General features: G+C 40.6%; 1 protein-coding gene across 1 annotated transcript in view; it reads right to left on the bottom strand.

Annotated features, from left to right (window-relative positions):
• The window catches only part of SLIT3 (slit homolog 3 (Drosophila)), a gene marked incomplete at its 5' end in the record, with an annotated part of 639,532 nt that overhangs the window by 570,348 nt on the left and 45,762 nt on the right, over positions 1 to 23,422 (bottom strand). The window contains 2 exons of the mRNA XM_011947828.1: positions 13,111 to 13,182; positions 20,064 to 20,135. Of these exons, the coding sequence (XP_011803218.1) occupies positions 13,111 to 13,182; positions 20,064 to 20,135 (144 nt within the window). The remainder of the gene's footprint in view (positions 1 to 13,110; positions 13,183 to 20,063; positions 20,136 to 23,422) is intronic.

The raw sequence follows: 23,422 nt of genomic DNA on the forward strand, positions 1-23,422 counted from the left end.
AAATGCAGTTGTTTCACCTTGTCACCAACACTTGTTATTGTAAGTTTCAGCCATTCCAATGAGCATGTGGTATGTGTCATTGTGGTTTTATTCTATATTTCCCTAAAGACTAATTACACACTAAGCAACTTTTCATATGATCATTAGCCATTTCTCAATCTTCTTTTGTGAAGTGTCCAAAACTCTCACCAACTTTTTTTACTGAGTCATTTGTCTTTTTCTTATTGATTTGTAGGAGTTCTTCTCAATTCTAAAATAAGTCCTTTGTCAGTTATATGCACTGCCAATATCTTCACCCACTCTGGGACATGTTCTTTCACTCAATAATGTATTTTGGTGAATTATTTATTTTAATGTAGTCCAAATCATCTTTTCTCTTTAGTGTCTTCTGTGCCTTGCTTATGAAATGTCAACTACCTCAAGGTCATGAAAATATTCTGTTATTTATTTTTTTTGAGATGGAGCCTTGCTCTGTTGCCCAGACTAGGGTGCAGTGGTGCAATCTGGGCTCACTGCAACCTCCGCCTCCTGGGTTCAAACGATTCTCCTGCCTTAGCCTCCCAAGTAGCTGCGATTACAAGCACATGCCACCATGCTTGCCTAATTTTTGTATTTTTAGTAGAGATGGGGGTTTTGCCATGTTGGCCAAGCTGGTCTCAAACTCCTGACCTCAGGTGATACACCCACCTTAGCCTCCCAAAGTGCTGAGATTACAGGCATGAACCACCACTCTCAACCAAAAAATATTGTTATTTTCTAGAAGTGTCTTTATTTTATCTTTCTACAATCCACTTGTAATTGATTTATGAATGGCATGAGTAGGGATCAACAGAACAAGTTTTCCATATGGTTACCCAATTACTTTAGCACAATTTATTAGACAGACCATCCATTCCAGGTGGCCTCACAGAGCCACCTTTGTTATAAATCAAGTATCCCTCTATATCTGGGTCTTCTAGATCGTCTTTGCTTTTCTTGGTCATTTGCATTCCTATATAAATTTTAGCATCATCTTAATTTCCACAGCAACCTGCTGCTGGCATTTTGATTAGGACTGCACTGAATCCATCCATCAATTTGGAGAGAATTGACATATTTGCAATGTTAAGTATTCCAATACATGAACACCATGCAACACTCCGTATATTTGACTCACCTTTAATTTCTTCCAGTAATGTCCGTCTTTCTGTATTAAGGCCTGTGCATCTTTCATTAGACTTATTCCTAGGCATTGGTATATATACACACACACATATATATACATTTACTTTGAGACAGTCTCACTTTGTCACCAGGCTGGAGTGTAGTGGCACAATCTTGGCTGACTGCAACCTCTGCCTCTCGGATTCAAGCGATTCTCCTGCTTCAGCCTCCTGAGTAGCTGGGACTACAGGCACGCACCACCACGCCCAGCTAATTTTGTATTTCTAGTAGAGATGGGGTTTCACCATCTTGGCCAGGATGGTCTTGATCTCCTGACTTCATGATCTGCCCACCTCAGCTTCCCAAAGTGCTGCGATTACAGGCGTGAGCCACCGCGCCCGGCTGGCATTGGTATTTTTTTGGTGCTATTGTAAACATAGTTTTTAAAAATTTCCCAATTGTTTGTTGCTGGTATATAGAAATTGTATATATATATATATATATATATATTTTTTTTTTTGGTGTATTGACCTTGTGTCCAATGACCTTAGAAATCTACTTAAGAATTCTGATAGGAAGAATAGCTAATGCGTGCTGGGTTTAATACTTAGGTGATGGGTTGATACATGCAACCTTTGTGCACCTATCAACAATTTACAATCTAATGTGCCACCATGGCACACATTTACCTGTGTCATATGTACCCCAGAATTTAAAATTTAAAAAAGATTTATTATAGTTTATTTGTAGATTATTTTGTATTTTTCATGTACTCAATCATGTTGTCCACAAATAATGACATTTAAATTTGTTTTATTCCAATCTTTATATCCATTCTTTTTCCTTGGTTCTGTGTTTTTTTGGCTCCTCTCTCTTCTTCCCTCCCTTTTCTCTCCCTTCTTTCCTATTTTTTGAATCATTGCCAGAACAAGAATTTTCAATACAGTATTTAATAGAAGCTATGATGGCAGGAATCTAGTTCTGTTAGGAGAAACATTTTCAATATTTCACCATTAACTACGATGTTTGTTGTAGGGCTTTTTTGGTAAAGAACTTCCCTTTTATTCTTAATATGTAAAATGCTTTTAAATCACAAATTAGTATTGAATTTTATTAAATACTTTCTTCAGTATCTGAGGAGAGGAAATGACTTTTCTTATTTCTTCTGTTAATGTGATTAATTACATCATTATTTTTGAAACAATAAAAGTATATTTGTTGTTCATGTCACAGTCAAATACAGGTCAGCAGGGGCCCAGGATCCTTCTGCTTTGTACCTCTACATCCTCCTTAGAGTGCTGTCAATTTAGCCAACATAGGGAAAGAGAACAAGTATGGGGGGTCATGAAGGGCATGTCGCTTCTACTCTCATTCCATAGAATTCCAGACGCAGTCACATGTCTGCATCCAACTTCTAGTATTTTCGGAAGCGTTGACTGTGTCTGTCCTTATACCAATGTCTCTCCAGTCTTTTGGTTGTATGAAGCTTGATGTTTTTGTTGTTTTTTCTGAGACGAAGTCTCACTCTGTCCCAGGCTAGAGTGCAGTAGCACAATTTTGGCTCATTACAACCTCCACCTCCTGGGTTCAAGTGATTCTCCGGCCTCAGCCTGAGTAGCTGGGACTACACGCGTGTGCCATCACACCTGGCTAATTTTTTTTTTTTTTTTGGTACAGACGAGGTTTCACCATGTTGGCCAGACTGGTCTGGAACTCCTGACCTCAAATGATCCACCTACCTCAGCCTCCCAAAGTGCCGGGATTACATGGGTGAGTCACCACGTCCAGCCTGAAGCTTATTCTTTGCAGAATCCTTAGAAAGTGTCCATGGGCACCATGATGCCTAAGTTCTTGAATGTTCGTAATAGGTAGTCTGCAGTCACTGGACTTGAATGTCAGCATGGCTAAATAGAAATGCTGTTGTTCACATTTTCTTTTTTTAAGTTATTCACTTGTATTCTGACATAAGATTTTGGCATCAAAAAATAGCCAAGAAATCCAATTTTCTTTCTTTATGAGTCTCTGAATGCTTAAGGACTTTTTCCTTTAAAATTTAATAGTTTTATTAGCACATATTTTGTTCTGACCCTTCAGAGTTGACTTTTCCAAACATTCAGTGCACTTCCACAAGGTACTTTCTAATCAACTTTTAAGAACATTTTCTTGAATAGTAATTATCAATACTATCAGTTTTGCTTTGTTCCATTGTTTTCTTCCTCAGAGATTCCTAAGTTTGTTAGAACCTCTTTGCCCAACTCTCACTTTCTCTTAAATCCCTTTATCTCTGTATTAATTTCTTGTTGACTTAAGAATACTGCTTTCCATCTTCTATTTCTTTTAAAGCAGTGTTTATCCCAGTTATTTCTTTTTAAAATCCATCTAGATTAAAATATACGTATGTATTTTTGGCATAAAAAACATTTATTTTGCTCATAAGTCTGTAAATCAGTCAGAGTTTCATGGGTCAACTTAAAAAAACCTTTTTATATTAGAATAGATTTTGATTTACATAAAAACTGGGAAGATAGTATTGAAAGTTCTCATATAGCCCACACCCAATTTCCCTTATTAACATCTTATGTAAGTATAATACAGTTGTCATACTTAATGAAGCAATCCTATTGCATTTATTATTCACTAAAGTCAATTTTTTTTCCCAGATTTTCTTAGTTTTTACTTTTGATGTTTGTTTCCGCATCCCATCTAGGACACCACATTACATTGAGTCATTATGTCTCCTTAGGCTCCTTTTGGCTGTGACAGTTTTTCTGATTTCCCTTGTTTTGGATAAACAGTTTTGAGGAGGACTATTCAGGTATTTTTTAGGAAGTTTCTCAATAGAGATTTGTCTGATATTTTTCATGTAAGAGCGAGATGATGGGTTTGGGGGAGGAAGATCACAGATATGAAGTAATATTTTCATTGCATCATATCAAAGGTATCAAATGATTTATCAGTGTTGACACTGACCTTAATCACTTGGCTAAGGTGGTGTGTGTCGAATTTCTCCACTGTAAACCTACTGCCCACTCCCTTCCCTTTTCACATAGTACTCTTTCGATGGAAGTGTCGATGTGAAGTCCACATTTAAGGAAGGCCGCATTTAAGTTAGGTTCAACCTTCTAGAGGGCAGAGAACTTACACAACAAATTAGTTAGAATTATTCTGCATGGAATCTGTCTCTTCATTCCATTTATTTATTCACTCATTTATTTCTGTGAGTATGGACCCATGGATATTTAAACTTTGTTAATAATTCAATACTATTTTGTTACTCAAATTGTTGCAGCTTTGGCCACTAAGAATTCTTTGTTTGCTTTTAAGTCCTTTTGACATACTCCCCAAATTGTTGGGTTTCACATTTTGTTTTGAGCACTCCCTTTATGGCACAACATCATTCCTCACCATTAGAATAAACCATTTTTCCAAGAGGCTTTAATTCCTTTTTGTGGCAAAATGATTTTAGAAACCATCAGCTGGGTGCTGGCTCATTGCTACCCCAGTGTTGTTGCTTCCAGGCCCTCTTGCTGATAGAGCAAGAATTTTTTTTTTTTGAGACTGAATCTCACTGTCACCTAGGCTGATTCTCCTGCCTCAGCCTCCCAGGTAGCTGGGACTACAGGCATGTGCCACCACATTTGGATAATTTCTAGTATTTTTAGTGGAGATGGGGTTTCACCATGTTAGCCAGGATGGTCTCAATCTCCTGACCTTGTGATCCACCGATTTGGGGCTCCAAAAGTGCTGGGATAACAGGCATGAGCCACCACACCCGGCCAGAGCAAGGCAATTTTTTTTGCATATTAATTCATATAAATACACATATCAAAAAATGTTTCTATGTATATATTCATCTATATTAAATAAAAGTATCTACAGTAGGCTAAACATGAGTTGATACTGATGTCTCAACTAGTCCATTCCCACATAGATTATTCTAGCTTTCTCCATTGTTTGTTTCTAACCACCCATTTCAACAGCAAGAAATCTATCTTCACCATCCACCATCTATTGTTCAATTCCAGTATACATGTACAGTGTCTCAGAATTGCTAACATATACCCTCAGGGGAAACAAATTTATCAACTAGAGTACAGTTCTTCTGTGCAGTTCCTTTTGCCTTTAGTCTTACAGACTCCACTCATTTCCACAGCTTAGGTCAGCACCTTTGCTCCCTCACTTCAGTGAGGCTGATGCATACATTCATCACAGTCTGCATTCCATTCTGGGATACCCCACTCTCCTACATGACTTTTTAAAAATTTGCATGCATTATAGTTCACTCTCTGTGTGGTAAAATTTTATAGGTTTTATAGGTTTTGACAAATGCATAGTGTCATGTATCCACAATTTCATTATCATACAGCATAGTTTTACCATCCTAAACCCCACCATCCCCCACTGTGCTTTATTCAACTTTCGGTTCCCTCTTCTCCTCTGAATCTCTAGCAACCACAGATCTGGGTTGTATAAGACTGTGTTTAACTTTTTAAAAAACTGCTAAACTGTGTTCTAAAGTGGCTGTACCATTTTGTATTACTGCCAGCAATGAATGAGAGTTCCTGTTACTCCACCTCACCAGCAATTAGCGTTGTCAATTTTTTAAATTTTCACCATTGTAACAGGTGTGTAGTAGTGTATCTCACTACATACCTATTTGCATCACCCTGATGAAAAATGATGTTGAGTACGTTTTTGTATGCTTACTTGCCAGCTGTATATCTTCTTCAGTGAAGTGTCTATTTGAATCTTTTGTCCATTTCTTTCCCTTATGGGGGAGAGCGGTATCTTCTTACTGTTGAGTTTTTAAAGCTCTTTGTATATTTTGCGTATAAATTCTTTATCAGATACATGTTTTGAAAATATTTTCCTCGTAGTTTTATATTTTACATTTAGGTCTGTGAATCATCTGGACTTCAATTTTGTGTAAGATATAAGATTTGTATCCAGATTCATTTTTCTGTATCTGGACAGCCAATTGTACCAGCACCACTCGTTGAAAAGATTATTCTTTCTCCATTGAATTATCTTTACACCTTTGTCACAAAATCAGTTGACTGTATTTGCATGGGTCTATTTCTGGGCTTGCTATTCTGTCACCTTGATGTGTGTGTCTAATTTTTCACCAATGTCATGCTGTCTTGATTACTATAGCTTTACAGTAAGTCTTGAAACTGGATAGTGTAATTTCTACAAGTTAGTTTTTCTTCAGTATTGTACTGGCAATACTTATTTTGAAGTACTTCTATTGTTAAGTTCTTTGAGTTCTTCACCCCTCCTTTCAAAGCCTACATTTCTCTTATTAAATTTCTGAGTTTTTAAAATTTAGATTTGTGTTGTTCTAATTTATGTGTTCTTAAATTCTTCTTGCCAGTTTTGAACTATTTTATTACAGTTTATTGGTTTTGTGGGTATCTCCTTTTATGTTTTCATTGTTTCTAAGAAAGTTATGCTTCTCATACCTTTTCTTATTTAAAAACCTTTATATGGGCTTCAATCATAATCCTTTTAACTGCTTATTTTTTAAGTGAAATAAACTTCCCTGTAGTTTTAGAATGGAGGGGTGAAATAGCTTCCCCCCCCCCAGCTTTAAGACTCTAGAGCTCATTCTTATTTTTGCAAAGCAGTGAGAAACATGGCCTTGTATTTTCCAAGATTTGACTCTTCTGGTGAATTCTAACATACTTCTCAAGGAGTTCTCATTTTATTTCTACCATTGTTCCTTTTCTGATCAACTACTCCCAGAAGTTTCTTACCAATGTTAGACCTTTCCTGGGAAAAGAGCCTCATTTTCGTTTGAAGAATGTATAAGCCACAGAATGTTCCAAGTATTATCAGTCATTATTACATCATGGTTCCTTTGTACTGAACATGAATTGGATCTGATAGAACTCTCTTCTATATTTGGCAGCTTTTCTCAGATTGGCCACTGTGTTTTCCAATGAGTAGAGATGGGTAATTTAAGGTATGCACTCTTCTCAGGGTCCTAAGAACTGTAGCTGTCTTCCCTCTGCTTTCTCCCACACAGATGAGATACCACAACAGTCTTGAAACCATCTATTGGGGATTCACTGAATTACTGTTCCAACTAATTTTATCGTAGATGTTGTGTACATCTTTGGTTTTGCTATCCTAGTTGTTCAGCATGTTTTTATTTGAGAGGTGAAATTTCCACTATTAAACCAACCTTGCCTTCTTTGAATAAGCCAAATTTCATTAGAATATATTATCCTTTTTACATATAACTGAATTCATTTGCTAGTATTTTGTTGGGAAATTTGTAAAAATATTCATGAAAGACATTGGTTTATGTTTTTTTCTTGAAATGTCCTTACTGGGTTTTGTTCTCAAGGTTATGCTGGCTAAATAGACAAATGTTCATTCTTTTTTAGAATTAGTTTGTATTAAGTTGATATATTTTATTCCTTAAAACTTTGTTAGAATTTTTTGCTAAAGCCATCTGAGCCTAGATTTTTTGATGAAATGTTTTAAATATTTAATTTCTCTAATTGATATAAGACAGATTTTCTATCCCTTCCTGTTTCTATTTTCAATTTCATTGACTCTTCAAAATCATTGAGATAAACTTGTCCAAAGGCTGCTCTTATTATCACTTTAATGTTTATAATATCCATAGTTACATCCCCCTTTTTATTCTTCATGTTGGTAATTTAGTCTTTTGTTTTTTGATATGTCTTGTCAGTGTCTGTAATTTTAGGTGCTTCAAGAATTAGTTTGGCTTTTTAGAATTTTTCTATTATACATTCATTTCTATTTCATATACTTCTGCTCTTAATTTCCTTTGTTCTGTTTTGTTGTTCTTGCCCTAACTTCGTAAGAATAATATTTTAATCAAGATATGTACTTCTTTTAAAATATGTACTATACATAATATATACCATAAATTGAATAATATAGCTTAAAGGCTTTACATTTTCCTCTGAGCATAGCTTTGGCTGCAATCCACACATTGTGATACATTATATATTTATTAACATTCAGAAAAATATGTTCTAATTTCCACTGCAGTATGTTCTTCGACTCAGAGTATTGAGGTATATTACTCAATCTCCAAATATTTTGAATTTTTCTAGTTTTTTAAATTAACTTCTTGATTATTCCTGCTGTCAGAGAACATGCTCCATATGATATCCTTTGATATGTGTCGACTTGCTTTCTAGATCAGTACATAATAAAACTTTCATATGCCCTTGAAAAGATTTCTATTCTATGTTGTTTTGAGTGTTCTCTATATATCAATTACATCAGGTTTAAAAATATTGTTATTTAATATTCTATATTTTTACTAAGAATTGTATCTCCTTGTTCTATTAATTACCAAAAAGTGTATCTTAACTGTGATTATAAATTTGTCTGCTTTTTTTAGTTCTGTCAGTATTTGCTTTCCATATTTTCAGGCTATGTTTTTAGACACATACAAATACAGATTTGGTATATCTTCCTGGTTTATTTCCTATTTTACCATTATAAAATTCTCTCTTTATATCTAATATTTTTTCTTTAAATTCTATATTATCTTTAATAGAGTGACACTAACCTTTCGGTTAGTGTTTTCATGCTATCATTTCCATTTTTTTACTTTCAAGTTTTCTCTATCCATATGTTTAATGTTATTATTTTGTAAAAAGCATATGTTTGGTATTTTTAAAATACACTCTGACAATCTATGCTTTTTAATTGAAGAATTAGTGCATTTACATATAAAGTAATATGATATATTCATGTTTAAATGTATCATCTTACTGTTGATTTCTATTTGTTCTATGTTCCTTTTCCTTCTCTTTTATCCTTCATTTTAATTAACTACATATTTTGTATCATACTGTACTCCTTTTCCCTCAGACTATCATAATTTTTTGACTATTTTTTTTAGAGGCTATGCTACAGATTTCAACATACATCTTTGTCTTAATAAGGCAATAAATATTAGCACTATGACTTCCTGAATAATTTAAGGATCTTAGAACATTTTAATTCCATTGACCCTTCCAATTTTGTGGTACTGCTTCTATTCTATTCTAAGCTTTTTTTGAACTTAAAAGTTGACTCCCATGTTTTTCTTGACATTGACTTTTTGAAAAGACTAGGGCAACTCTCTCAAAGAATATCCCACCTACAAAATGTGTTTGTTTCCTCTTGGTTTAACTTTTTCCTCTATCCCATCCACTTTCTGGAAACCTGAAGTGAGATCTAGCTAAATTAGGTTTAGGTAAATATATTAAGCAAAGTACTTCATAGGTTATACTTTGAGTTTTATATTTTATCACATCACATTTTATAATTCTAACTTCATAATATTCTCGCATAGATTCCATGAGATGGTATACGTAAAGTGCCTGACATGCTATCTGACGTAGGATAGTTAAAGAGCAGAATTTCTCAGTTTTGGCACTAGTGACATTTTGGACTGAATAATTCTTTGTTGTAGGGCCATCTTGTGCATTTAAAGATGTTTAGAGATACTCCTGTACTCTATCTGTTAGGTAGCATCTCCCAGGTGTGACAATTAAAAATGTATCTAAATATTACCAAGAGTCCTCTGGAAGACAAAATTAGGCCCAGCTTAGAATCACTTATATAGGACAAAAACTCAAGTGTTTTGATAAATATTCCTCAAGCAGTTACTATCATGCCTTGCTCAAGGCTGTGAGATTAGGAGCTAAATGGGACATGAATCCTGACCTCAACATTCATGGTTTTGAGAAGAAACAATCCAGAAAACAAGGAATTAAAATATGGTGTCATCCGCATGTTCTCACTCACAGGTGGGAACTGAACAATGAGATCACTTGGACTCGGGAAGGGGAACATCACACACCGGGGCCTATCACCGGGAGAGGGGGAGGGGGGAGGGATTGCATTGGGAGTTATACCTGATGTAAATGACGAGTTGATGGGTGCTGACGAGTTGATGGGTGCAGCACACCAACATGGCACAAGTATACATATGTAACAAACCTGCACATTATGCACATGTACCCTCGAACTTAAAGTATAATAAAAAAATAAAAATATGGTGTCATAAGTGCTGTGATAGGAAGACACCTGTGTTATGAGAGTAGGGGCACCTAACTCCACCAGAGGCATGGGGTCCTTTCACGGAGGAATAGGGAATTCTGAATTGAGACCCAGAGAACAGACTTCCTTTTCCTTTCCCAGGAAGACCCAAGAGAACAAACCAATAATGACTACTCAGAGTGGAAATAAACCCTCCAGAAATGAAGTATCATAACCCCTAATATTTCCAGGCTCTATCTTAGAATATGATCAATAAAGATTTATCTATTACCAAATACAGAGACACAGATAAGGTGAGCCAGGAGTAAGAGCTAGAGATGGCACAATCCACCGTCATCTTGTTAATAGCAAATGTATTATGTTTTCCAATTCTACATCCCCACGTCTGTATGAAAACAGAACGAATAACCAAAACCAGATTAACGCCAATCAGGATTAATGTCACACACATCCCTTCTTGCTAACACTGAAAGTTATTATGAGAATGACTATTCAACTGTGTATATGAACCCAGTTGCCTGTGTTTCCAATCTTCTTCCTGATTAAGTACTTCTTCAGATCACTTGCAGTAGAAGTCAGAGATTGGCTAGCTGTTCACTAAGCCTGTTTCCTCTACTTCCTGGGCACACAGCTCAACCATCTTTCCTCCATCCTCTGCAGTTTCCTGTGGCCACATGACTGAGTTCTAGCCCAAAGTATGTGAGACTGGAAGTGACATGTACTTCTTGAAATCTGAAAACCTCCCATGTGAAATTTTTCATGGTGTTTTCTCTTCTCCTGGCTTGATGCAGACAAACATTGTCACCTTGAAAGCCAAGATTTAAGGAGGGTAAGTAAAGTCGCGGAGAGGAAGAAGACTTTGTCCCTGAGTCTCCACTTGGAGAAGGGAGGCCTTATCAGCAATGCCCATATTGAGTTTTAGATGAATAAGAAGTAAACGTCCACTGCGTTAAGTCACTGAGATTTCAGGGTTTATCTAGCACAGCAGCTAGCATTACGCACCTAATACACCAACACGGAGAAATAATCAGGTTTCCTCTGCAACTGTAATCCATTCAGTTCCCCAGACATGCATGGGTATTTCAGCCTTGTTCACCAAGCCAAAGAAAAGAGGCTTTGCCAAAATATTTCACCGATACTCCCTGGAGTTAAATGTTTAGGTGAGAGGCTACTCTCAGGGCCCTTACTAAAGATCACACTTCATCTAATATCTGCTGCACATGAGTATGGAATAACATCATCTTTCATGTCAGACAGAAGTGGCTTTGAATCTTGGCTCCCCTCTTGACCATTCCTTGACTCAGTCTCTCTGGGTCTGTTTCTTCATCTGCAAAATGAGAGTAATTACACCTCATAGGAATTTTGTGGCAATAAAAAATACAAATAGCATGTAAAACACTGGCATAGTTCCTGGCATGTCCAAGGTACTCAATTAGTTCCTTCCCCAAAACAAGGAAATTAATGAATTGGGAATTTTCTTTACTCTTCTAATCAGTAGACTAAGGAGTGGCCTTTTCACAAAGGACCATGTATTGATCTTTCTGTAGAAATGCTGAATATTTCATACAAAGGAATCAGGTTCAACAAATACTTTTATGTTCTCTTTGGTCTAAATAAGAACTTGAGAGTTAAGAAACTTAAAAATAAACGTGTAAACAGAGACAACATTCAGTCTTTTTATAACCATTTTCCCTTGCAAGAAATAAATGTCATATTTTCAAACCAACACCAGCAGAACATATGCTGGGATTTGACCCAGAAGGGGAACAATGAATGAGACGGTTCACACAACAGAGAGGGAGGAAGGCATTTTTCTGGGTAATACTGAGTGACGTGCAATGGGGACCTTCGCTGTTCTTATGTGGCCCCAGATAAATTGATTCCGGGGGAAGAGATGGCACATCTCAAAGCTAACTAGTCAGGGGCAGGCACGCCACCTTACCCAAACCCACCTCTGTAAATGAGATATGGCAACTAGACAGGTAAACAGAGCACAGTTCTTCTAAGGAAGCTGGCAGAGCTGTGAGCTGTTCCAGCTTCATCCTTTCAACTGCAGGAGAAAGAGGCTGAAATGTCAGGGCAACCAAGATTCAGAGAGAACTTTGAAGAGAGCCACCCACCAGCATGACTAAGTGCTCTTGGGGACAATCCCTGCTCAGAGGGCAGAAAGCAAATATCCAGATGTTATGAGCTGCCAGATGTGATTAACAGAGGAAAGGTGAAGTCGCCGACTTAACCATCTGAGCAGCCCTCCTCAAAGTCATCCAAGAGTTTTCTGCAAAAGTATTCATCAACAAAACAAATGGAGGCTCCAACCGTCTTCCATTCCCATCCCTTTTCCTCTCTCCCTCTCATTGAGTCAGAACAGTGGCCTATTTTTAAACCACTGGCAATGCATTCTCTCGTGGAAACGTGGGGGCTTCTTGACACAGGCTGATGCTCACTCACAGGAGATACAAGCGCACTGAAGGCTGCGCCCACTCACCAGTCCTTCCTCTCCCACAAGAGTGGGGCAGAGAACACTCAGGGAGGAGAGGGCCTCAGGAGGGAGCTTCTGCCCGTGCAGAGGAGTAGGGAGTATCTGATGCCGGATTTCATGACAGGGTAACTGCAGGCTTCCCTCCTCCATGGAAGGGAAGGCTTATACTTGGTTAAAAACCAGCCCCTTATACAGGTACCAAGACAGAATTCAAGCCTGAGACGAAGGGAAACAAACCCTGGAAGCTGATTCTAGCAACTTTTACAGAAAAGGAGTGTAAGTAGATCTCAGTGTTTCTTTAACATGCATCTAATGTGCCTTAAGTATAATAGCAAACATTTTATTAAAACACTGGAGACCTTTTTAAACAAGGTCATAAGGCCAATTTACAAAAAAAAGGCACTAAAATTAAATAAACACTTTAAGAAAGGAGGTTGTGCTGTACTTACAGTCGCTCCAGCTGCTTCAGGTCCTGGAAGGCGCCTCTCTCAATGACGCTGACCTGGTTGTCTTCCAGATGCCTATAACCACAGAGACAGCAATGACTAAGGACAAAGCTGGGCTCAGGGACCCTCATACTAGGCTTCATGCCATGCAAGTATGGTCACTCAGCCCCTCCCATGATTGTCAGGGTCCCTTCAACTGGGATCAGTCTGATGGGACAAGATAACTCATATCCCAGCTTGGTGTCACGGTAACCAGGGTTTTGCCGCCTGCACACTTCTACCTGACAGATTGGTTTCCATGCCTCTATTTTAAGAATGTTCTCAGCAAATGTCCCCCCAAGCACTGCAGGATGTTGCACAGAAAAGGAAGAGGTAAAAGCTGCTCTTTATAAAAACCACACATAGATTCAGCATCTCTTCCCTGGGAGCTCCCTCCTCCAAGGATTCAAAAATACTTCATTGAAAAGGGCCTTCCCTGCTCACCCTAGTAGAAAGGGTGAGGCTATTGTGAAACGATTAGCTGTCCATGAGAAAACCAGCCTGGTCCCAGCAACTCCCCTCACCGAGAGTCCAGCTAATCCCAACCTCATGATGATGGTCCTAAAAGATCAGGCTCCCTCCCTCCAGCCACATGCTTCACTCACCCGCCTAAGTCCTCCAAGCAGGTGATTACAAATCCTAAACACTCTGTATGAGTGAATTGGGTTCATGCATGCAGTATATCCAGAGAATTCAGCATATAATGAAACGTTTGTTTCGTTAACTTAAAAAAAAATGGCCACTTAAATGGATGAGCTGAACAGCAGAGAAGAGAAGCAATGAAGCTATGTAGCTTCCATTGGGGGCTGACCTTAGGCTGGGAAATGACACAGATTGCACATGGTGGCTGAATGGGACTTAGCGGGGATGCATTGTGATCCGAGAATGTTTCTTTAGAAAGTGGAGTTTAGGAAGGGCTGTGGATTCCTCTGGATTACACAGGAGGAGAGGTGCGCACAAGCACCTAAACAAATGGCAGATGGAGAGGAAGAGCAACCTGGGAAGCTGGGAAGGCTGCATCTTCATATCAAACTGAATGCTCCATGACAGTCTCTCCCTATTAGACGTTTCATAACCTCCTGCACTTCTCAGCCTTAACACTTGGACCCTTGTGTTTAGTTCCCAAGTCTATTCTCTCCACTGTGCCTAGGGAGCAAGAAGATAGACATTCTGCCCATCATCCTACTCCCAGTCCTAACACAGTTGCCTAGCACAGCAGGCACTTCACAAACGCTTACTGAATGAATGAAAACCTACAGAAGACTTTGGGCCATGGCACATGCCAACTGTACATGTGTCTGGGACAGGTAACTGTATTTTGTTTGGGCTTGATATTTTACATTTTTGTGAATTTGTCGCCAACAGTTGAAAATCAGGATATTTCACATGTATACACACCCATACCCCACAAAAGAAACTCCTTTTGAAAAATCAGCTCTCACATTTCCAAATATCAGTTGACCAGGAGTAGAACTTGTCAGGGGAGGGTACCCAGCCCCACAGTTTGCCATGTCCTCATCTGCTCTGCTTCTCACATTTCTATTACTTCTGGCCCCTCACAAGCTCCTCACTTAACAGCTATAGAAACGATTGAAGGGAAAGGCTAAAAGACTTGCCCGAGGAGAAATTATTTATGCCAATTCCCACAGCCAGGTAGGGTGGGCCTTCTGACTCCCACTCTGATGAGCGTACCAGATTTAGTTTAGAAGCCCTGTTTTGCTTGCACATTAGCTGATAATATAAGAGTGGGTTAACTAGTCAACCTCTCTGAGATTCAGTTTCCTCATTTGTAAAATAGAGAAAATAAAACATTGCAAAAGTTCTTCAAGAACAAAAATAAAATAAGTAACTCATGTAGCCCAGGTTCTGCTATATGATTAGAGGCTTAAGAAATGTTGGCCAGGTGCGGTGGCTCACTCCTGTAATCCCAACACTTCAGAAGGCTGAAGCAGGTGGACCAGGAGGTCAGGACCAGCCCCGCCAACATGGTGAAACTCCGTCTTTACTAAAAATACAAAAATGAGCTGGGTGTGGTGGCACATGCCTGTAATCCCAGCTACTCGGAAGGCTGAGGCAGGAGAATTGCTTGAATCCAGGAGGTAGAGGTTGCAGGGAGCCACGATGGCACCACCGCACTCCAGCCTGGGTGACACAGCAAGACTCTGTGTCCAAAAAAAAAAAAAAAAGGCCTGGAGCAGTGGCCCATGCCTGTAATCCCAGCACTTTGGGTGGCTGAGGTAGGCAGATCACGAGGTCAGGAGTTCGGGACCATCCTGACCAACAAGGTGAAACCATCTCTACTAAAAATACAAAAATTTAGCTGGGCGTGGTAGCACGTGCCTATAATCCCAGTAACTCAGGAGGCTGAGGCAGGAGAATCACTTGAACACAGGAGGCAGAGTTTGCAGTGAGCTAAGATTGCGCCATTGCACTCCAGCCTGGGTGACAGAGCAAGACTCTGTCTCGAAAAACAAACAAACAAAAAAGTTTTTCCCTTCTCTCGTCTTCCTTTTCCATTCTACCATATGCAAGGAGGGCCTTGGAATGCTAATAGTCTCACACTAGCACATCATGCTAAATAGGGTCCCACTTCAACACTAGTGACTGGGGGTTTCCTGAGCTAAGTTTTTACTATCCATCCACCAATCAAATCAATCATAGACTTTGTAGTCATTATTTCCTTGCTAGATAACAAGGAGCAACTCTAGGGTATTGTAAGTACCACATTCCCTCTGGGTTTCTTTTCTTTTTTTTTTTTTTTTGAGACAGAGTCTCGCTCTGTAGCCCAGGCTGGAGTGCAGTGGCGTGATCTCGACCTTGGCTCACTGCAAGCTCCGCCTTCCAGGTTCACACCATTCTCCTGCCTCAGCCTCCTGAGTAGCTGGGACTACAGGCGCCCGCCACCACGCCCGGCTAATTTTTTCTATTTTTAGTAGAGACGGGGTTTCACTGTGGTCTCGATCTCCTGACCTCATGATCCACCCACCTCAGCCTCCCAAAGTGCTGGGATTATAAGCGTGAGCCACCGAGGGAGCCTAACTCACCCCTTCTATAATGAATCTTAGTTCTATGCTAATGAATCTAACAACACTTCAAGTTTCTTTCAGAGAGGGGAATAGAAGAGATGCAAGGATATCTATATGAGATACACCGTTTCCACCTTGTGCAGGCCGTGGAAAGTTGACTTTTATTGGCTTCATCAAGAAGCTGGGTTTTTTTTCCTCCTAAGACAAGGTCTCACTGTGTCACCTATGCTGGAGTGCAGTGGTGCAAGTTGCTGGGACTATAGGTGCATGCCACCACGCTCAGCTAATTTTTGTTGGTGGGGGGTAGAGATGGAGTTTTACAATGTTGCCCAGCCTGGGGAGCCCTGCCCAGGCTGGTCTCAAACTCCTGAGCTCAAGCAATCCAGCCGCCTCGGTCTTCCAAAGTGCTGGGATTACAGGCATGAGCCACTGCACCTAGCCATCAAGAAGTTTTTTGACTTCTGAATTCCTGTCAGGTTCAGCCAAAGAGAGGCACCAGCAGGAGATCAGAGGGTGGAGGAAGACTGTGGTTGGGGGATTTACCCTTCTCCATCCCTGCCAAACCACTTCAGGCTGACTGCATCCCTCTACCTAAGGCTACAGCTCCCGTCAAACAGTCCCTACTTTTGCCAGGCTCTGAAAACCACTTCCTCCCTGTGCTCCTTGAGGCCCAGGGCACCGTAGTGGCCCCGTTTTGACTCTGGCCTCAAGGAACTGCACTATCTCCTCTAGGTTTATCTTCACCTTGCCCCCACCTCTAAATAAGTCTTTACTTCACTCTCCTTATTTGCCCTCTTTTCTGCTGGGACCCTCACTGCCAGGTATCTACGTCCCTTCCAGATCTACTTCCTAGTTCCATCAGAGTCCAGCCTAGAACCTGGCAATCAGAGGCTCCACAAATCAATGTTTGATGAATAAATGGATCAGTGAACGAATGAGCTAAGACCCTCCCATCCAGACTTCTGGGCTGAGATGCAAGCCAGGAGCAAGCACTAAAAGCCATTGATACCTTCCCCACATTTTCAGACAGGGGATCCAGGAGGGGCTGGACATCTAGAAGGGCTGTCCATGGATGGAGTCTGTTCTGAATTAGAACAGAGCCTGTGTTCATTTTCAGCTCTTTTGCAATTTTTTTTTTTTTTTTTTTTTTTAGCTTTAGCACTGGATGAGGATCAGAAATCGCCCCCCTTGTGATGATGGCTGGGGTGGAGTTTAACTTTATTAACCCCGTTTGGGATAAAGCTGGCTCCCACATTGTGCACATAGCAGAGCCCTTAGACTACCAAGAAATGAAACATGATTTACACCATCAGAAGAGACTTTTTCCTACTCCCACCCCATGGGAGGAAAAAAAAAAAAATGTCCTGGGCAATTCTTCCATCTTCTCCTTAAATGCTCTTCGTTTGGGGAAAATCGCCCTGGGTTGAGACTGAAGTGCCTCAATCTCCATTTTATCTGCTTTGGCCCATATTAACAGTTTGACATAGAAATGGGTGGCCAATTATTCAAGACTACTGAATCTTTTCTAGCTTCTCTAGAAATTGTAAATAAGAAACAGATATGGGGAATGTGCCAAGGTGTGAAAAAAATCTTTTAAAAAAAGATAGTTGTCTAGGTTACTCAGCTAAAAAGAATAGATTGAGGAAAAATATGGTAAAAATGTCTGGATATTTTATTGGTGTTAGTTAGAAAGCATTTCAGCTATTCCACCAGGCAGATTCTTTCACAGTAATAAAGGGCCACTTGAATGGGATTGTCTTTGAGTTGATAAGGAAGATAATGAAACAGAGTATATTAATAGTCTATGGGTGGGGGGGTTAGGGGAAGGCTTTTTGGCATTGCTTATCAAAATAAGAGGAATGTACCAATTAACTGAAAAGATAAACTGTAGTCAAAGGAATGTTGCAGACCATCCAGGGGATACTAAAACAATCTTTTGTGATTATTTTAAACTTTCTATTTGCAGACAGCAGACACGAAAATTGGAGTTTTTATTAGTCTTTCTGATGTAATGCTAAGAAAATCAAAGGGTTGTTTTTGACTTTGTTAGAAAATGAAGCATTAGGTGAAATTTCTGACTTGTAATCTCTCACAGACGCAGGGGAAATAAATTTTAAAAAAATAAAGTGAGAAGGTAAACGAGCATCTATTTGTTAACCTGGCAAATGACATAGAATCAGGAGTTGTTACCTATACCTCTTCAATAACAATTGCCCTAAAACTGAACCATGGAATTCCCCCACCCTGATCCCAGTCTCGACTCTGATTCACGCACCCCTTGTCAGAACTACCAGTCACTTGACAGACACATGGCTGCTGAGGCAAAAGACTTGGCACGGGGTGTGCCTTCCCTTTGAGGTTGGTGAGAAGAGAGTGTTTGAGACCAAAGATGGAGAACATGTCCGTGTGGAGGGCATCTGCAAGCTGGAGGCCCAGGATTCAGATTCCCCATGTCCCCACACATGTGTACATAAGAGAAGCTCAGACAAGCCCCCACATTAACAGTGCTGCATTTACAAAATGGGGAGACTATCACTGTCTTAGTTTTCTCAGCTTTCTATAACGCGAATACACAGTGGCACTGCATGGAGGTTAGAAAACACAGAGTCTGGGTTCCAATTCCAATTCCTTCAGTCACCTGCTATGTAGAGTTGGGACTACTTACCCTATCCATGCCTCTGGTTTTCTCTGCTACAAACAGGGGCTCATAATAATGCCCACCTTGTTTGTTACCACTGTGTAATACTGTGCTGGGCCCATCAAAGTATCAGGTCCATCATCATTACTAACAACTCAATCAGAAAAGAAAAACAATGTTGTAAAATTAATGCTTCACAAGTAATCCTGAGAATAATCAGAAAATGTTAAAACAATGAAGCACTACACGTGTAACTATGAGAGCTGAAAATACTTCTAACTACGTATTCTCTGTACTGCAAATGAGAAAACTGAGGCCCAAGGAGGAAAGGTAATTTGCCCAAGGTTTCATGGGTAGCTAATTCTGAATCAGGACCAGTACTTACTGAACCAAGTACAAAATTCATTCTATGTATTATATAGGGCTATTAGTAAAAAGGAGGTAGCTTCAGGTACCAAGACTTTAGCTGTTACTTCTAGGAACAATTTGCCAGCTAAGATTCCATGGCATACAAATACCGAGGCGGTGGCCAATTGGCCCAGGCTGTACGTCTTGCCTGGAGCCATGTATATGGGTCAAAATTAACCAAGTAAAGAAGGAAAAAAATGATCTAAATTGCTTTTTCCTGTACCTCTGAATGTCTTAGACTTTTCAACAGACAAGCACTTGGGAAGTTTCTTATCACTCACAGACTTAAGGATGGATGAAAGTGTTCAATATTCAGCAATGAAACCTAATATTCCTTGCTCCCCCAGTCCATCAACGCCCATCTCAAATTTTGCTACCTGTCTGCAAAGCTGTGGGTGTTCAGCAAGGTCCCTGACCCTTTCTGATGCTCTCCTCCCCTCCTCTCCATTAAGCTACAAGACAGATAACTTTTGTCCTGATTGCTCTTTTAATGCACAGGCTGGAGACGAAATTATCATCTCTATGGAAGGGAAGCATGGTGAGTCAACCTGACATCGCTGTCATCCTAGAAGCTGGGCATGCTGATTTATTCGTTCATAGCCTTCCGTTTTCCCTATCACTGGAACTAAGTTCTTCCATCGATCTAGCTCAGCCAGCAGCATCTAGACACGGATTGTGATACCTGTGAGCACGTGAGTACACTAATGAGGGGCTTTCTGCTGCAGAATGGTGAATTCCTGTTATCCAGAGCTTGGGAGTGTGGTGTCAGGGGCAGTGGAACATTTTTTTTTGCAAGGCTGAAGAGCTAAAAATGAAAACGCACCCGAGAGCCATCAACTACTTACAAGACTCGGAGGTTCTTGAGCCCAGCGAAGTCTATCTTGGTGATCCTGGTGATATTATTTCTGTCCAGGTCACTGCAATGGAGAGCAAATTCAGGTCAGATTTTTGTGGGTTACAATCACGGTCTATTTAATCCAGACTGGCTTGGACTGAAGGGACGTTGCTTGTCCAGAAGGCGGCAATTCTGATGATTAACGATATCCCTTGAGCATGCCCAGCTAACCTTAAGGATATTGTATGGAATAAACCATTCATTATGCACATAGCAGAACTCTGTTATGTTTAACTGCCTGCCTTCTGTGGTCCCTTCTTTAGGTAACACATTTTTCTGTTGAAGTTTCCCCTCCCCCAAATCTCAGATCATGTCATACAAAGGGGGCTGACCCCTCTTCCCAGCTCTAGGCACTGGCATCTGATCCAGGCCAGGCTGATAAGTATCTTCAGTCTCCCTGAGCAATTGTTTCAGAAATGCCTAAATGACTCAAAATCCCAATAACTGTTTATCTGCTGGGATTGCTAAGCTGTTCAGGGTAGCCAGAAGCTATCTCACCACCACAGAAACAGTGAGCAGATGGTGCTCTCCTGTGAATGTCCAGACCCACTCATGCCTGAAGCCAATTACCTCTGTATTTTGAGAGTGTATGACCCATTCTATCCCATCTCTCCTATATTTTGATTTAAACCAGTTTGAGTTGAATTTTCTATTACTTAAAATCAAAAGAATTTGCCTGACTTTGGTATGTAGCTAGAAACTAACAAGACAAAAATTGTCTATTTTCCAGCTACTTTGCAAACTCCCTGAGGGCAAAGGCCATATCTCATTTAACTCCATACCCAACATAGTAGACAGAGTATGTGCTTGGCACACAGCAGAGGTAACTTCACTCATTTCACATGTTAGGTAAAGACATTTGCATGGATTACTCCTGCCTCAATTTACAGGCTTACGCTCCTGAATAAAGCCCGAAAGAGAAGGATTTGCCATAGAAGAGCTGAAGTGGTGGTGGTGATATTTAAGTGAGGGTGGAGGGCAGCATGGATGATGGAAAAACAGTTCAGAAAAACTGAAGTCACGAATGAGCCTGTGAACAACTGCATGAATATTCCGTGTTCACTAAAATAATCTAACAAGACTGAATGCCAAAAAAAGGAACCATGAATAATACGCTACAGTTCTCAATAATAGATGCTGAATAATTGATCTCTACAGATTATACCCTCTTTAACCTTTTCAGGGTTTTGGCCCTTGGACTTTCAACAAGGTATCTGTGAATTATCTTTTCTTTCTGAACATTTATATACGAAGAGCCATTTCTCCAATGATGAATCCCCATCCAAACGTTCATCTCTTCTTCGCTTTTCCTAGTCGCTTCCTAAAGATGCCACCCTGCAATTATGCCTCTTTTATACAGTTGCATAAAATGAACAGGGAAGGAATTTTCAGATTCTAGCACTTTATATATAAAAAAATCGAGTTTGAGGAGGGATTACTCTCCTGATATCAGACATAATACTGAAATAAAAATCAAGTGAGTCCTTGAGTAACCTCACACAGGTACCTCCTCCTTTTCTCCTTGAGTTTTCCAATACCTAAAACAGCATCAAAGTTGTTTCTGAACTAGCTTGTGATGGAGAAAAGCAGCATTTAGACTTCTCTGGCTAATTTAAGTGCTGGTTTAGAAAAAAAAAAAAAAGCATAGCAAGAATTACCCAGGAAAATAAAGGGTTATCCATGCAGGGATGGGAAACCTGCAGACGGAAATCTGTACACACTCCAAAGCATCACACGTGTTCTTACCTCCCATCTGAATTCAGATGGATGTTTGGGGACCTTGACAACTGTGAATATGACAATGCAACTAAGGGTTTAATTACCAGGACACAGCATGGCATCTCAGCAGCTTGTGCCAGCATCTGCAGCACCAATATTTTCAATGAATATTTATTATGTCAAAGCACACTGAGTGCACTGCTGAAATGCTGAGGATGTGGCAGGGGGCAGAGGGTGTGCTGTGGGACCGTCCCTGGCACAGCATTCCTGTTTGGGAGCTGAGCTTCAGAGGCAGGCAGTCCTGAGCTTGAATCCCTGTCCTGCCACTTACTGAGTGATCTAATGGCAGTGTACTTCATCTCTGAGGTGCAGTTTCTCCATTTACAAATGAGGCCAACAATCTTGACCTCAGGAGCTTTGATGAGGGTTAAATGAGATGATGTACACACAGCACTTATCTAGCACTTGTTAAGTGCTCAATCACGGCAGCTATTACTGTAATTAGTTGAAGCGCATCTCTCGCATCTCAACTCTGAAATTTCAGTTCACCAGCAGAAGCTGACAGCCCCATACCCCAAACTTTGTGCCTACAGATGAACCTTGGGGTCCCTAAGACACTCCTCGTTGGTATGCTCTCTTCCTACAGGTAAAAAGTGGGGTCTATTTTGTGGCTGAAAAACAGAATAATGGGGCCAAGAGTGCCCCCTCAGCCCGCTGCCTGTCCTTTGCAGCATTTTTGTGACCCCTATTTCCATGGTATCTGAGTGCAAGTGACACAGGGACTACGGAGGAGGAAAGCGCTCTCCCCTCCCACTCAGCTGTGCTGCCTGCCTCTGCCCACCTCCCAAACACACATACTCCCAGGAAGGCCAGGGAGCACGTGGACTCTGAGGTGAGATACCTCTAGCCCCCAACTCCACACAGTCGGGTCTGGGTGAGTTTGAGTAGCTTACTTTCCTTCTCCAGGCCTGCATGCTCTGTAGGAGCTTTGTCTCCTACTTGCAGGCCACGGGATGATGAGAAACACAAAGCTGGGGCTTCAACACACGTGGTTAGAAATGGGAATGGATTACACTCACCCTGAGGAGAGGGTGCCTGTCCCAAGGCCAGCCCCTACTATCCCCACCCAGGCTCCTCCAGACCTTTATGACCTTCAGCTCTGGCCTCAAGGGAGTCAGTATGTCAGCCTGGGATGGGTTCTGAACTGTCAGCAGGAGGGGTGATCTGGATGGGGGCCAAGGACAGTGTCCAGATGTGGATGTGGGAAGTGTGGTGGTCTCCAAACATGTCTGTCATTTCTTTTCTTTCTTTTTTTTTGATACACTTGCTATCAAGAGGTGATATCTACGCCAATTTCCCTTGAACTTCAGCAGGCTTTGAGACTGCTGGACAAACAAGACTGTGGCAGAAGTGCTGCTGCAGAGCTTCTGAGGCTAGCCTAGAAGAGGCAATCGGGGAGGGGCTCGCTCTCTCGCTCCCCTCACTTGCACTGCAGCCTTAAGCTGCCACATGAGAAAAGCAGATGATCTGAAGCCTCCATGCTGGTGAAACCACGTGGTGGTGGTGGTGGTGGTGGTGGTGGTGGTGGTG

The sequence above is a fragment of the Colobus angolensis genome, unplaced genomic scaffold (assembly GCF_000951035.1).
Source record: "Colobus angolensis palliatus isolate OR3802 unplaced genomic scaffold, Cang.pa_1.0 Scaffold27, whole genome shotgun sequence".
Classification (NCBI taxonomy): domain Eukaryota; kingdom Metazoa; phylum Chordata; class Mammalia; order Primates; family Cercopithecidae; genus Colobus; species Colobus angolensis.